We start from the raw sequence: 14166 nt of genomic DNA on the forward strand, positions 1-14166 counted from the left end.
CTAGAAATCTTTCCTATTGCAAGACTTCACATGACTAATGCAGTCAATGACTGTGAAAGGTAACCAGAAAAATAAGCCTATTGGTCAAGTTGATTAATATCTGTTATCCTACTGTATAACACATCTAACTAGAACTATCCTGAGCCTCCACAAATCCACATGAAGAATTACCAGTTTAGTCTGAAAATCTTACTATTTAATTTCCATACACTGAAGACAGACTTAGGTACCAGAGCTAGCCATAAATATCAAAATCTAAAATCAAAAAAGACACAGGCAGCACAAGGAAAGCTGTAGCAGATATTATGCTGAGACGTGCGAGCACATTTCTGACAAGCTACATCAGGAGCTACAAGTAAAACTCCCTGTTTATGTTGCATTTCTTATTTCATATAGAGATATTAGCTGCTTATTCCAGTGAAAGAAGCATTCTCTGCACCTATTAGCTTAATGTCATCCTTTGCTCTCACAAAATTAGAAGCAACTTAACTACACTTCCAATCTCCTTTGTTCTTCACTGATGAATTTTATGCCACCCAGACCAATGTGCAGATGCTAAACTGAAGCTGTACTCTCACTGAAAATTCACTGCACGTTCCTCAGCCCCTCCCAACCAAAAGAGGAAATGAGAACAGGGAATATAACAAAACTGCACTGCCGAAAGATCGATGGTTTGGAAGAGCTGCGCGTCAAAGCATTCATTAAGGCACAGACTGAAGCACTTGGGTGCCCTCCCGAGCCGCCAACCCCACAGGCACATCCCGGTCCTGGTCCCCGCTGTTACCCGCGGCAGCACTAGAGGGCAACGTGGGCAAAGGGCTCCACTTTCCCAGCCAGGAGAATTTCCCGGGTGGGAAGGCCGCCCAGGGCTGTGGAAGCCTGGACTGAAGGGCGAGTGAGCTTTGAGAAGGTGAGGGCAGAGATGTGCCAGCACTGGAACTCCGAGGTCCCAGGCACAGCATGGTCCAGCACGCAACCAAATGTTATGTACAGTGGTGGTTAGATTGCTCCAAAATGCCTGAAGCCTGAACAACTGAACCACAACTTCCTGTCTGCAATGTAAACCTGGAAAGGACCAACCATTCCTGACCCATGCCTAGATACACAGCTGGTTAACTGCTCAGCATGTCTTTTTGGAACCTTTTATACCAAAGTGCTTTAATAACATCAACAGGATCTTCTCCATTGAGCTACAATGACTATGAGCTATGGAAGAACAGCACAAGACCCTTCCAAGGAGAGATTTCTCCCATAAATCCTCCATATCTTTTCACACCTCTCAAGCCCATCCTTTTGCTTTTACAACCTCAGAGTGACCAGCCCTCAGCTCCACACATGGGAGGCAGGGTGCAAATCCACAAATACAACAGGAGGAGGAGAAGCCCTCACCTGCCACTTGCACAGGCCCCCTCAAATAAGGAAAGCGCCATCCAGCTCTTGCCCTGCTGCAGGAGCCCTCCTCCCCCTCTTTGCTGCACATCTTGGATGACCCAGCATGAACCAAAGCACCGAATTTGGCTAGCGGAGGCAGCACTCACCCGACTCCACATTCCCCAGCATGGCTGGAGAAGACATGGTTAGAGACGCCTTGTGGTTCGGGGGAATCCCAGGGCTCTGCAAAGGAGGCTTTGGAGATGAAGTCCATCCAGGAGAAGGTGCGGGGAGAGACGGAGACTTGAGGTGGACAGGAGAAGCAGCAGCAGACCCCAAGACAGGGGGGGATTTAATGGAGGCAGCAGCGGCTGCGGCAGTGGGGCCCGCGAGCATTCCTGCCAGCTGGGAGGGCGTCTGAGGGGACTTCAGGTTCCCCGAGGGAGACCCCATCATGGGAGACTGCACCTGGCGCATCGTGGGGGACTTCAGGGGGTTGATTCCTGGCGAATGCACCTGACCAGCTGCAGAGATATCCAAGGGCTTGCGGCCGAGGCTGCGCTGTGCAGGGGGAGCAGTGTTGAGGCTATTCGGGTTACTGGTGGGATTGAGAGGTAGTGGCGGCATGTGGCTGAGCCGGTTGTTAGTCCTTTGGTCAGGCCCGATCTGTTCTCTGAGATTCCGGAGACCGACTCCTGGGCCCTGAGACATGGGAAGGAAAGGCCTGGGACCCATGCCATACTCCTGCTGTGGGTGCTCCCCAAACGGCAGCGGCACCATTTTCTGCTGAGAGGAGAGCATCTCTGAGACACCAGGGCGCAGCTTCATCATCTCTTCCGGCCCGACTCCTGCCTCCCTTAGCTTCTGAGGGACCAGGGGTGGGTTGGAGCCCATGCTGACATTCATGCCCATGTCCCCCTTCATGCTGCCAGGGCCCATCCCAAACTCCAGCTCCCTGCTAGAAGCCATTTGTGGGGGCAATCCTTTTGGGAAGTCCCCCCTAGATGGGCTCATCGGTCCTTCTACCGGCATGCGAGGGAAGATGGGGTTGTTCCCAGGCTCCATGTGTCTCTGGGAGGGCATCATTCTGTTGATCTCCATGCCGGGCCTGATGCCTTCCATGTTCAGACCAGGAGGGAGGCCCATCTGTTTCTCAGCCAGCTGCTGCTGATAGAGCTCTTCAGGCAGGCCCTGCGGATTGGGGAACCGCTCCCCTCGGCCAGGGCCACTGAAGACACCCTGACCAGGAGGGAAGTTTCGCCCATCTGGGATTTTTGGCACATCATCTGGCCAACTAACTCCTGAAAGCCCAGGCCGTGAGGCTGGATTCGGGACATTGGGGCCTTCCATGTCAGGGTTCATCATTCCTGCAAAACCAGGCAGGCGCATCTGGCTCCCGGGCACGTTGGGATGAGGGGCCATGCCCCTGGGGGGCAGAGAGTGTGACATGTTCATGCCTTCAGGGAAGGGCTCTGGACCCCCAGGTCCCCAGCCCTCACCAGGGGTCATCTGGTAGGGAGGGGGAGGACCTCGGACCACCCCACGAGGCCCGTGCTGGTGGACCATCATGTCCTGCAGGGAACACTGCTGCACAACCACCTGCTCTTGCTTCCTTCTCTTCTCCTCATAAAACTCCTGCTGCAGCTTGAGCCAAGCCACCTGCTCAGGAGTCATATGGTCCAGGTGGTCTGGGCCTATGGCTCCTGACTGGGAGTTCATTGGTGGTGGCCCCATTTCATCTGGGGAAAAAGGCATGTCCCTGTGTCCTTGAGGGCCAAACGGAGCCCCTCCATCTGTCCGAGACCCCGACCCTTTGCCTAAACTTTGGGATTGAGCCATCGTAGCCTGTATCGGCCCTTCGGGTTTCTTTTGGGGACCATCCAGCACCCCAGCATTTGGGGGTGGCCCTCCACTTTGCCCTCCCGCAAACTCCTTCTCATCAGGGAAGAGCATGCGCTGGATATCTCTCAGGGTCTGCAACGAGCGCTCTCGGTGCTCCAGCTGCTCCTGTGACAGTCCATCGGGATTCTCACCCAAACTGGATGGGTCCCCACCAGACCCCTGCTGGGGAGGACCTTTGGGGTCCGCAGCAGAGCTATTGCTACCTTGGGAAACTGGGCTAACTGCTCGATTATTGGGCGTTGAACTCTGCCCAAATCCTTCTGTCTGCAACGGGGTAGAGTTGGCAGGGCTGCCCACAGACATCACTTTGCTTTCCACGCTGGGACTGTCCTGATCTATGGGACATGGGGGGCCAGCGGGTTTGGATACTGGCGCTGACACGGGTGGAGTCGGCTGCATTTTGGCGTTCTGGGGAGGGTTCTGGTCCTGGGCAGCGGGGGGCTGGGCCTGTGGCAGGGGCTTGGGTTCAGTCCGAAGTGCAGTGATCTGAGGATTCTGCAAGAGAAAGCCACACTCAGTCACTTGCTCTTCTTACAGCCATGTCACATAAGCAGCAGTGCAAACAATACACCCAATCTCAATCCCACCAGTCCAAAATTTGCCTTCATGCAGCAATTACACAGCAGCCTCTTGGCAATGCAGAAACCTACTTTGCTCAAGGCATTACTGCAGGGACCCCTTTTGTCTGTGCTAGCTCTACATGAGGTCATGTTGAAAATACACTACCCAAATATTGCAAGACCTTCTTTGGACAACCCAAGACATTTATTTGCAGATGGTCCGAACGACAGCTGTCTGTCTTACTAAAACTTATTGCAGAGTGTAAATAATCATCCATCTCTTTGAACCACACACAGGCACATTTACAATTTCCCCTTCTCACCCCCATGCAGGTATTCCCTACCAAGGGTACAGTGTTTCGTTCCGCCTTGCTGTTTGAGATGTTCTGGATATGAAAGGACACAATGGTTTCCACCTGTCCCTTCAGCACAGCTTCTGCAGCCCTGCAAAGACAGACAAGCAGATGCACATATGCAGTTGAAGCTAAGAATCAATTTTTCTTAACTGGCCTCCTTTCTATCTTTCAGCTGGCAAAATGGAGAAAGATTTAGCCACACATTTCACTCTAGATAAGTAGCAGAAGAAAAATGCTTATGTCTACAAACTCATCAGCATTCAGGGGTCATGTCTCAGTTTAAGCCATCCTGGCTGCTATTCATTCCATGGATTGCAAAACAATATCCACCAGCATTTACAAAAAAAATATATATACCCATACCTCAGAGAATTAAACAATTACTTCTCAGAGCAAAGAAGGAAGGGATATGGTCCACTCCAACCTCTTCAGCATCCCCAAAACAAGCAATGACTTTTTGCTACTTGATGCAGAAAGTGCCCTTGATAATCTCTTAAAAGATGAGCACAAACATAATTCCTGCTCCCAGAAGACATTCAAGCAGCTACCTACTTACTTGTTGGCCATCTCAGTAGAAAAGACGTAAACCACTTTGGATGGAGTCTTCTGCCCACTTGCTGGCTCCAAAGTGGCAGTCAGACCATGGGAAGGTGTGGAAGACCTTGGGGCTGAAGCATTTGAAGGAGTCATGGAGTGTGGTGTGTGCTGAGACTCCTGGGACTTCACATGATCAGCAGAATTGCAGTCTGGAAAGGGACAAAGGGGGAAAGAATGGAATCACTATCTTGGGATCTCTTTGGAAATCAGTTCTGGAAACTGATCAGAGCTTTTTCTCCTCTGAAACTTCCTGCTTCTTCCTCAAGCACCACTGAAGGCAATTCTTCTATTACACCACACATCTTTCCTCTAAAGCCTTGGTGTCCTTCAAGCAACAGTGGGAGAAAGCTCCTCTTGTGTCCCTTTCCAAGGAAAGTGGCAGTTCCCACAAATGATCTCTTTGAATTCTCTAATGACCACATAAAAAAGCAGGAAAACTACACTTTTATGTAGGAACAAAAATAGATATGTCTGCCTCATGAAAACACTCCTGCAAAACTTTACTTTTTCTTTTGCTCAGCCACCTTAGCTAGGTGACCTAGCAAATGGACAACAAAGATGGACAACTGAACATGTGGTCTCGTTTTGCATTGCCTCACAGAAGCAATGTTGGAGCCAGGACAGAACACAGAAATCCCAACTCTCTGGCTTGTGTTACCAGTCAGGGTGCTACGGGTTATGTATCTGTGTTGACAAAACAGACCTGCATATTGTTAAAACTCCAGTTGCAACAGAACAGTTCCTGAAAGGCCAAAGGCCAGAAGGAGACCAACAGGTTGCATTTGTACTTTTAAATCCTCTGGGGGAGTTTAAGAGTACAAAGGAACTTTCCCACCAGAGTCAGGTCTGGGCTCTAACCGAGCGTGAACAAGACATTTACCAATGCCAGCTATGACAGCCTCTCCTCTTCGCCTGCTTTCAAGACCTTTAGACTTCATTGGCTGGAACTTATACAGAACTCCAGACAAATAAATGTTTCACTAATACTTGCAGAGCAATTCTCCATCTCACAGAGGATTCAGACAGATTGTCTGCGCTTGCACATGAACCCTAGCAAACATACCTTTGATTTCTGGGTCATCATTAGGAGTCCCAGCTTCCCTCTGTTCAAAGGAGTCTGCTGAAATGCTCCTCTCTCTCTTCCCCTTCCCCTTGGCACCATTTCCAGCCCCATTCTTCAGCCCCATACTCCCACCCGGGCCTGGGAGCACTTTGGGGGTGTGACCTCCACTTTTGGGGTCACAGGGAGAGGGCTGGGATTGGCTGGTGGAGCCCCCTTGTTTGCCTTGGTTGGAAAATTTGGATTCCAGCTGAGGGTTGCCAGACGGGGACATCACTGTAGGGGGACGGACCATCACCTCCTGCTTTGATTTGGGGCTACTGGGGAGAGAGAAAAAAAAAAGAAAGAAAAGGAAAAAGTGACAAATCACACCATTGATTCATTCAGCCCTGTAGGAACAGATTAGAGTGAAGCAGAAACAACCACTGTCACCTTTACAAGCTAAGACAATTGCTGACAAATAAAAAATGCCTGCAAGCTTAGAGTCATGCAGGTGCTTTTTTGAACATGCCCTGAAAGGGTTATTATCCAAGATGGGATCTCATTGCTCAAGAAGGCACCAGGGCAAACCACAGACCTGCCAGATCCCAGAAACTGCTGTCACATGAGGACCCACCTCTGGCGCTTCTGTCAATAAAGACAACGGTTTCTATGTGCACACAGAAGCGCCTCACACCAAGACCAGCTCAGAGTAAACAAACAAGGCACAATAAAGTTCTCCTCACCATTCTCCTGGACCCCAATTACACTGCAGCTCTGATCAGCAGACCCCCCCTCCAACCCCTCCCTTGCACCTCCCTATCCAGTTCTACAGGGAGCACAAGGAAAACCCAGCATTACTGCAGCATTCGTCATCCATTGGGGCGAGCTGCCAGAGAAACACAAACCTCTGACCGTGAAAACAATTAAACCAGCTACAACCTGCCTCTGAATAAGGAAAGAGAAGGATACCATCTCCAGGCACACTCCTGCAAAATGGGGCAGATGAATCCTCCTCAATTTGCCAAAGGAGACTCAGAGTCCTTCATTCCTCTTCCATCCAGCAAATTGCATCCAAAAAATACTTCACTCCTCTGGGTTCTACAGGTATTAGGCACCCCTTCCCTCTTCACCCTCCACTTACTCCATTGCTATTGGATCTTCTGCATTGTCTTTTACCATCATCACTATCACTTCCAACAGGCAGTGCTTGCTAGCATCCTCACTGTGGGACTCACACAAGCTGTGCCTTCCTTTGGACAGACATCAGACTCAGAAGCATTCCCTCTGAAATACTGTTAAGCTCCAGATGACCTCCAGGAGTAAATACTCAAACTCAAGAATGCTGTCAGTCAGAACCATCCTAAGTCCCTGGACACTGCTTTGCTTTCTTATTTTTCTCTTTCCAAATTAGTGGAGAAGAAATGCTGCCCTGCTGCACTGGCAGGTGATGACACAGAGGATTTCAGTGCTCAGCTGATCAGTTCTCCAGGCTGTTCAAGCCAATAATATGGAGAAAGCATTCTGTGTGAAAGTACAGACAGACCTTCTGATGCCCAACTACCTCTCAGGAAATAAATAATTAGAAGAGGAGGAAGGGAAAAAAACCCAAGATAGAAACAGCATATTTACTCTGCTACAGCCTATCCAGGCACCTGCTGGAAGCGAGGAGAGCACAAGAACAGAGAATCCATGCCCCATGGGTTTACAGCTTCCAGCTCATCCTAAGCTTTGCAAACATGGAGACTACCAGCACTGTGCAGCCACTGCTCAGGTACTCAGCAGGCTGATGTGTGCACAGAGGGACCAGGAAGCCACACTGCCACAGTCCTTAGGCTAATCCAGTAGCAGAGCAGGGACGGCATGGTGCACCAACCCACAGCAGCTGACTGCAGGCTCTTCCTTACCTCTGTGTGTTGCCTGACGGGGAGTTCCTCACTTTGGGGTTACTGGAATGCATTGACAGAAATCCTGAGCTCACAGTCTCACACACACGCAGATGGGCTCTCGTCAAGTTCCTCTGGGGAGCGTGCCGCCAGAGGCAGCGTCGAAGCACTTTCTGCCACCCGCTTCTCTCAGTGCTGGCTGCCTGATTGCCTTTTTTCTCTTTGCTCCTCGCTGCTTTTGCACTGGGCACTTCCCTCCTGCAGCTCCAGCATTCTCTAGATGCGTGCCTCCTGCCGCCCAGGGGAAGTCTCGCATCTCCAGGGCACACTGCAAACCACCCCACAAGGAGAGAACAGAAAACCAATGAGGAACTTCACACCAGACACATCTGCTTGGGAAGCAATGCGTGGCAATTCTTCCCCCATTCCCAAGAAGACAGAGAAGAAGAGCTTTCAGACAGATGTGTATTTCAGACCAGAGGCAGCGCTGGCTGGTCATTCAGTTTACAGGCAGTGAGGCCATCTTCCCTTTGTCCAAAGCAAATCATTCTGGAATCAACAAAACAGGGAAGCACCTTGTATCTGAGCACTTCGATTCTGCATCCGTGCTCAGTTTAAAGACACCTCACAGCAAGTCAGTAGGAAGCCAAAAGTACAAATCCCCAACATGACTTAGCTATCCAAAATTCCCCTGTGAATGGCCGTAATCTGATATTTCTTAAGAACATAAACTCTGCTTAAATCTTTTGTCTCTTTGGTCCAATATACCTATAGACACATGTTCAATGATGTGTGCTAAGGGTTACACAAAGGGAGAAAAATAAAATAAAATGCCTTCCTGACCACCTGTAAGTTACTGCTCTGTGTGATTACTCTGAAAACATGAGGGGCTAGTCACTCACCATATCTATTAAAAAGGTAAAAAAAGCACTGGAGTAGTACCCAGCTAAATTTGCTCAGCAACACACTACACATTATTCAGGCTTTAAAAAAAAAAAAGGCACAAAAAAAGCAGCTGCTTTTTCAGCTTCTTTCTAAGAAACAATACGCATGACGCAGGCAGTAAGGCACATAAAGCTGTTTCTGTAGGTGGAAACTATTGAACATTACTGTTTACGTGCTTTGGGCTAAATTATTTTGGAACAAATTTCTGTCTTGTTTATGTTTCAACAAAATCTCTCCTGTTCATCTCACCTACTCAGATGCAAATCCACTTAATTTAGAATCTAACCAAGATTTATTGTTAATGTATTAAGCATCACTAGTTAAATATTATTCAAATGTAAATATTCCCGATATTCCTTCTCAACACCAAAGTAGTTTCTTCCTATATATACACCAAATGAAACAAAATAAATCTTATTAGGATGGGAATGTCTTGAATTTTATGAAGAAACTACTGTTCAAACTACATTTCAAAACAAAAAATTGGCTTATGTGCTGATGACACCAGAGGATTAAAAGACATGGGCACTCTATGATCACCTCTGGCCAAGTAGAGTTATCAGCAACTTGTAGTATTGAGCACCATGGTTTTTCAGTTCCCCAAATTTGTACAGTTGTGAGGTTGTGCTGTTACACATCTTAGTGACTTTGTGCTACTCTGCTTTAACATGATCCACACTGCAGCAGTTGTGTGAAGTTCTGCATCACCTACAAAAATTCTCCTCTCTACCACACATCTCCTAAATGAGCCAGAGAAGTAATCCTACTGCCCATTCTCACATCCACTGCTGCACAAACCTATTAATGTAGGGAATGTCTCTGCAGCAAATATATCATTTTAAAGGCCTCTTATCAGGCATAATCAGATGAACTCCAGTCTGAGCCACACTCTCCAGAGGACTCACATGCCTCTTTGGGGCTATTAGCTGGTTATCCCACTGATTTTGGGAACAATGTTGGAGTTACCCTATCCCTATTGTTCCTACTATCATGTTGCAATTACAGCTGGTTCTATTCAGATACATTAAAGAGGAAAGAGAATCTCTTCACACATATCTAAATTGTATCATCTTTGCATGCAAATTTGGCTCCTATGTCTGTTTTGCTAAATAAAACTGTAACATTATCAACAGCACCCAACTCTGCTTTCCAAGAGATTGACACATCTGTAAAAGACAGTGGAACTCTGTGAAACTTCTGCACTTCTTCACTTAAGGTGAAGGTGTGACTGAAAATACAGTGAATTCCAGGTCAAAAAAAAAAAAAAATAGAGAACAGGAGTAACAGCATAAAAGTGAGCAGAGCTTGATGCTTACAGCAGGACATAGATGCCTGCATGATAAACTTAAGTATCCTGGTTGCTTAATCCTCAGCTTTTCCGTTTGGATATTTATACATTATGTTACCCTTTATTACAAGATGAGAATTGTCTCATTGGTCCCAGTCTTGCACAGTGCAATGAGAAAACATGAGGAGAAGAATCAAAATCACACTGGCTACATGGTATTCCTGACATCACCAAACTTTCAAGTACTTCACCCAGGGGTGGGAGGAGAACCCTCCAACTTTTTAACCTTACCTTTTTATTATTCTATATACACATCTTCCATATATTAAAAGCGATGTGCTGTGCAAGGGAACTGTGTTTTCCAATCTCAGTTTAAATTTATTCTTACCAGAGAGAGCTATAAAGGATACATCAATATATTCATTGGAGGAACAACAGCAACTCAACTTCCTCAGCTTCTTATTTCTGCACACAGGGAATGTACTATCTTTTATAATGTGAAATGGAATGTCTCATGATTTTTCTCAATGCACTTCTAACACATACATGCCTGGGAATCTAGGGTTCAATAATGGAAAAGCTCTAGAGAAATGTATTTTTGCAGCTGGAATCTGCCTGCCACAGCAAAGCCCATATCATTGCTTTAAAATTAGAGGTAGGGTCAGTGACAGTGAATGGTCAAACCACTTTTCAAGACATTTTGGAAAGCTACATCCAAGGCTGTATTTTCAGGATGGCTTTAAGGTATGGCAGGCAAAAGTTACAAAGAAATGGGATAGTTCAGCTGGCTACTCATTCTCACCACATCAGGGAAAGATCTGAATGGGAACTAACACAAGGGGAACACCAGACATTTCTATACAGCTGGATTTTCCCCCTGACCTGGTTGATCATGTAACCCCATCACTATCATTACAAGCTCAGAAGAGGAGGTGAGAACAGATGAAAATGTAGCCCCACCCCACTTGCTTGCAGCCTACAATTTGGATGGCTTTAAATTAATTCAAATTTTAACTGCAGAGACAAAACATATGGATCTGCATTTGTGGAGATATTATAGATCCTTGTTTTTCCAGCAAGTAGCTTACCAAGACCCCTGGTGTCACGACACTGCAGTACTCATCGTGGAGGCCATGAGTTGCAAACCACTTGTCTCACAAAAAACAGTCACCTGGAAAAAGGAGAGAAAAAGTTTCACCAACAAGAACTCACAGCCAAGCTGTGCACCCTTTCCATGCATTCAGAGAAGCAGAGAAATCAAAAGCTGCTCTGAACCACCAAGGAGAAGTCTCTGCTCAGCCTTGAACTATTTATCAGCACCCAAGAAGCCACCATCAGACTGGAAGACTCTGAAGATCCATGCTGCCCATGAAGGGGAAATAGGGCATACCTACTTTAGCACTCCCAAGTTTAGCCAGCTGGATTCCCATTAGTTCATCTGTGCTTAGAGAAGCTGGCAAATAGTTTGGACATGTCACCTTTCCTTCTCTGCACCCATCTCTCTTCAAAAGCTCACCTTCCCCTCACAATGTGCCCAGCAACTCCTGCCAAACCCTTGTGCTTCATATATGCAACCTCCTCCACAGCCAGACAATGTATAAACAGAAACATCAAATATCAGGTAAAGGCAGGCAATCACATCTAGGGGAAAACCAGGCAGGTTTTAGAGGGAGGAAGCACTATCTACTGCTCTGGCAGCTCCTACTTCACATCACTGCATACCCTACAGGAGGAAGGGAATCCAAAGCAAGTTTAAGTGCCTGAAAGTTCAGCAATCCAAGGAAATGCAGGCTCTGAAGAGCAGCTTACTGCTAAATTTGAGGTTAGTAAAAAAACCAGCAGTGACCTGCCAGCTTTTCCCTCACCTGCTGTGAAAACTGTAGAGGCTGCAAGACAGTATGAATCCAGACAACACTCACACTGTCAGGGCCAGTGTGGTATCTCAGAGCACTCTCAGCTATTTACACAGCATGGACAGCCTTGCAGTTAAAGTACAACTGCAAACTGAAATCACTACCAAAATTTTTCTGTGTAATCCCAATGCATTCTGCTGACCAGATCTCCTGACAGAAACACAGGAGCTGGAGGCTCAACTAGTCATGCATTGTGAAAGCCTGTGCATATTCTCTTCCCTCCAACATTCTCCAACTATTATCTACTGCAGCTTCACCTTAATAATGTAGCAATGTGCTGCCATGTAATCCACTTCACAAAACCAAACTACAAAGCTAGTCCCAAACAATGCAGCTACATTCTCCACCCAGTCCAGCCAAATCAAACAATGAAATCATCAAGTGATAGACCATCCTTATCTAGCCAAGTCACACCTGCAGACAGAAGCTGAAACAAACACCTATCGCAACAAGCTGCTTCATCCAGTAAAACTCACCACAGCAGCACAATCATCCCTGAATCCAATTACCCAGTTATATCTCCTCTCTCCTTTCCCCCACCCCACCCAACACAACAATACAGGCTAAGCCATGCCAGTGCCAATACTGACACACCTCTACCAAAGCAGTGACAGAAATCACCTTTTCCCTTGAAGAGGAAAGTGTGTGAATACCAGCACACATCAGGATGGAGAGAATCTACCACAAACATTGCTCAAAGCTCTATTCCTCGAAAAATTCAATCCCAGCTTGGCAAGGAAGGACAGCCTTGCAGACCATAGCTCAGGATTGCAAGAGGGGCACCATCCATCTTTTAGGCTACCCAGTTACTGCACTGTAATTCCATTCCCTAGTCTCCCATCTCTGCTGCTCACCTGTGCAGTCTTAGCCCTGTCAGCACAAGGCAGTTTGCTTCACAGTGAATTTCAGGGCAAAAGGCTGAGAGCATGCACACAAACCAGCTATCACAGAGTAACTAATAAGATGTAAATGCACATCTTAGTCTACCTTTCAGTTAAATATTTTGACCACCCCTGTAATTCTACAAACCAGCCACCATATTACTGTACTGCAAAGAGAAGGTTTAAAAAAAACCCCAAACTAGCTAGTTCCTATTGAATGGCCTTAAGCTGAAGAAGCTTGATAGTGACAAGTGGTCAAGTACTTGGAGGTATACAGCATTATGGCTATTCCAGCAGGAACAGCTGCAGTTATCACTGATTCACTTCAGTCTTTTCTCCCTCTTTGAGGAGGAGAATGTGGAGAGATGAAATAAAGGCATACCAAGTAGATAAAAGTATCAGACTTGTGGCCTGACTGTGACATGAAGCATTAAAGGCAAGAAACCTTTCTCTGCATACAAGAAAGAGCACAATGCTATTTTCCCCACGGCCTTTCTGAGACTGTCAGTGTCTGCTGGACTGAGGGTGGTGAGAGCTCAAAATCAGCATGGAAAAAGAAAAAAGGCTGGAGACCTGCTGCTGCAGAAAACAAATGATAACTCTGAATGCAAGCTGAGCTTGCACCCTGAATTGTATCTGTTACAGTGGAGTGGGTAAGGAAGGAGAGAGTGGAATAAGGGATTGCTCAGGGAAGAACAGAAGCTTTAGAAGGAACCAAGAATAGCAGCAGCAGGAGATATCTGAGCAACCGCTGATCCTGACAGCCACCAGGAAGCAAACTTCTGCGAGTGCATCCAGCAGTGGATTCCCTGTGTGACCTGAGAGGTGGGGCAAGGCAATGAATCAGCCAACGCGCTCCTTCAGCACATTTTTACTGGGAAGGGCACCTCCAATTTCTCCGACCCTCATTCAACCACATGAGAGGGAGAACAGCTGCACTGGCAAAAGGTGACTCCACTACACCCAAGAGCTACCACTGGTTTTCATCACGTGCTGCATGTACCAGTTTTGTTGAGCATTTGCTTATTTTACACACTTGCAGCTGAGCTGCACATTACTTTTTAATAAGCTGCTGTTTAATAAAGTGCTTGATTACACACCTCATTGATAAGGAGAGCGACTGGCAAACAAGGAGGACACAGGAAGTGTTATTCAAAGCTTTTATTGAGCTGTCTGACTTCCTTAAGATCATGTAAAAGCAAATAGATTAAATGACATGAATATTCTACACCCCATACATCTCCCTATGACACTTGAGGATAGAAGAACACAAGACACTTCAGTCCCTTGAAGCAGCCCTAATTTTTAGACAGGGCTCCCTAACAAAGCTGTCCTCCTCAACGTTTTCCAGGAATGGATAAAGCACATGCCTGTCACACTACTAGGATTGAACTCATCATCATTCAAACAGGTCTGTCAAAAATGCAA

At 46.9% G+C, this 14166-nt stretch overlaps 1 protein-coding gene across 3 annotated transcripts in view; it reads right to left on the minus strand.

Annotated features, from left to right (window-relative positions):
* Positions 1 to 14166, minus strand: part of BCL9 (BCL9 transcription coactivator) — a 29690-nt gene that overhangs the window by 3601 nt on the left and 11923 nt on the right. Inside the window, exons 2-7 of one of the 3 annotated variants that reach the window (XM_041480277.1) lie at positions 11033 to 11115; positions 7733 to 8039; positions 5850 to 6163; positions 4746 to 4935; positions 4178 to 4277; positions 1539 to 3768 (exon numbers count right to left, since the gene is read on the minus strand). In XM_041480277.1, the coding sequence (XP_041336211.1) occupies positions 1539 to 3768; positions 4178 to 4277; positions 4746 to 4935; positions 5850 to 6163; positions 7733 to 7785 (2887 nt within the window). In that variant the 5' untranslated portion in view covers positions 7786 to 8039; positions 11033 to 11115. Of the gene's footprint in view, positions 1 to 1538; positions 3769 to 4177; positions 4278 to 4745; positions 4936 to 5849; positions 6167 to 7732; positions 8040 to 11032; positions 11368 to 14166 lie in introns of those variants that run through there. The other 2 variants (XM_041480274.1, XM_041480275.1) reach the window with 2 other exon arrangements.

Source organism: Pyrgilauda ruficollis, unplaced genomic scaffold (assembly GCF_017590135.1).
Source record: "Pyrgilauda ruficollis isolate IOZ18807 unplaced genomic scaffold, ASM1759013v1 scaffold50, whole genome shotgun sequence".
NCBI lineage: Eukaryota > Metazoa > Chordata > Aves > Passeriformes > Passeridae > Pyrgilauda > Pyrgilauda ruficollis.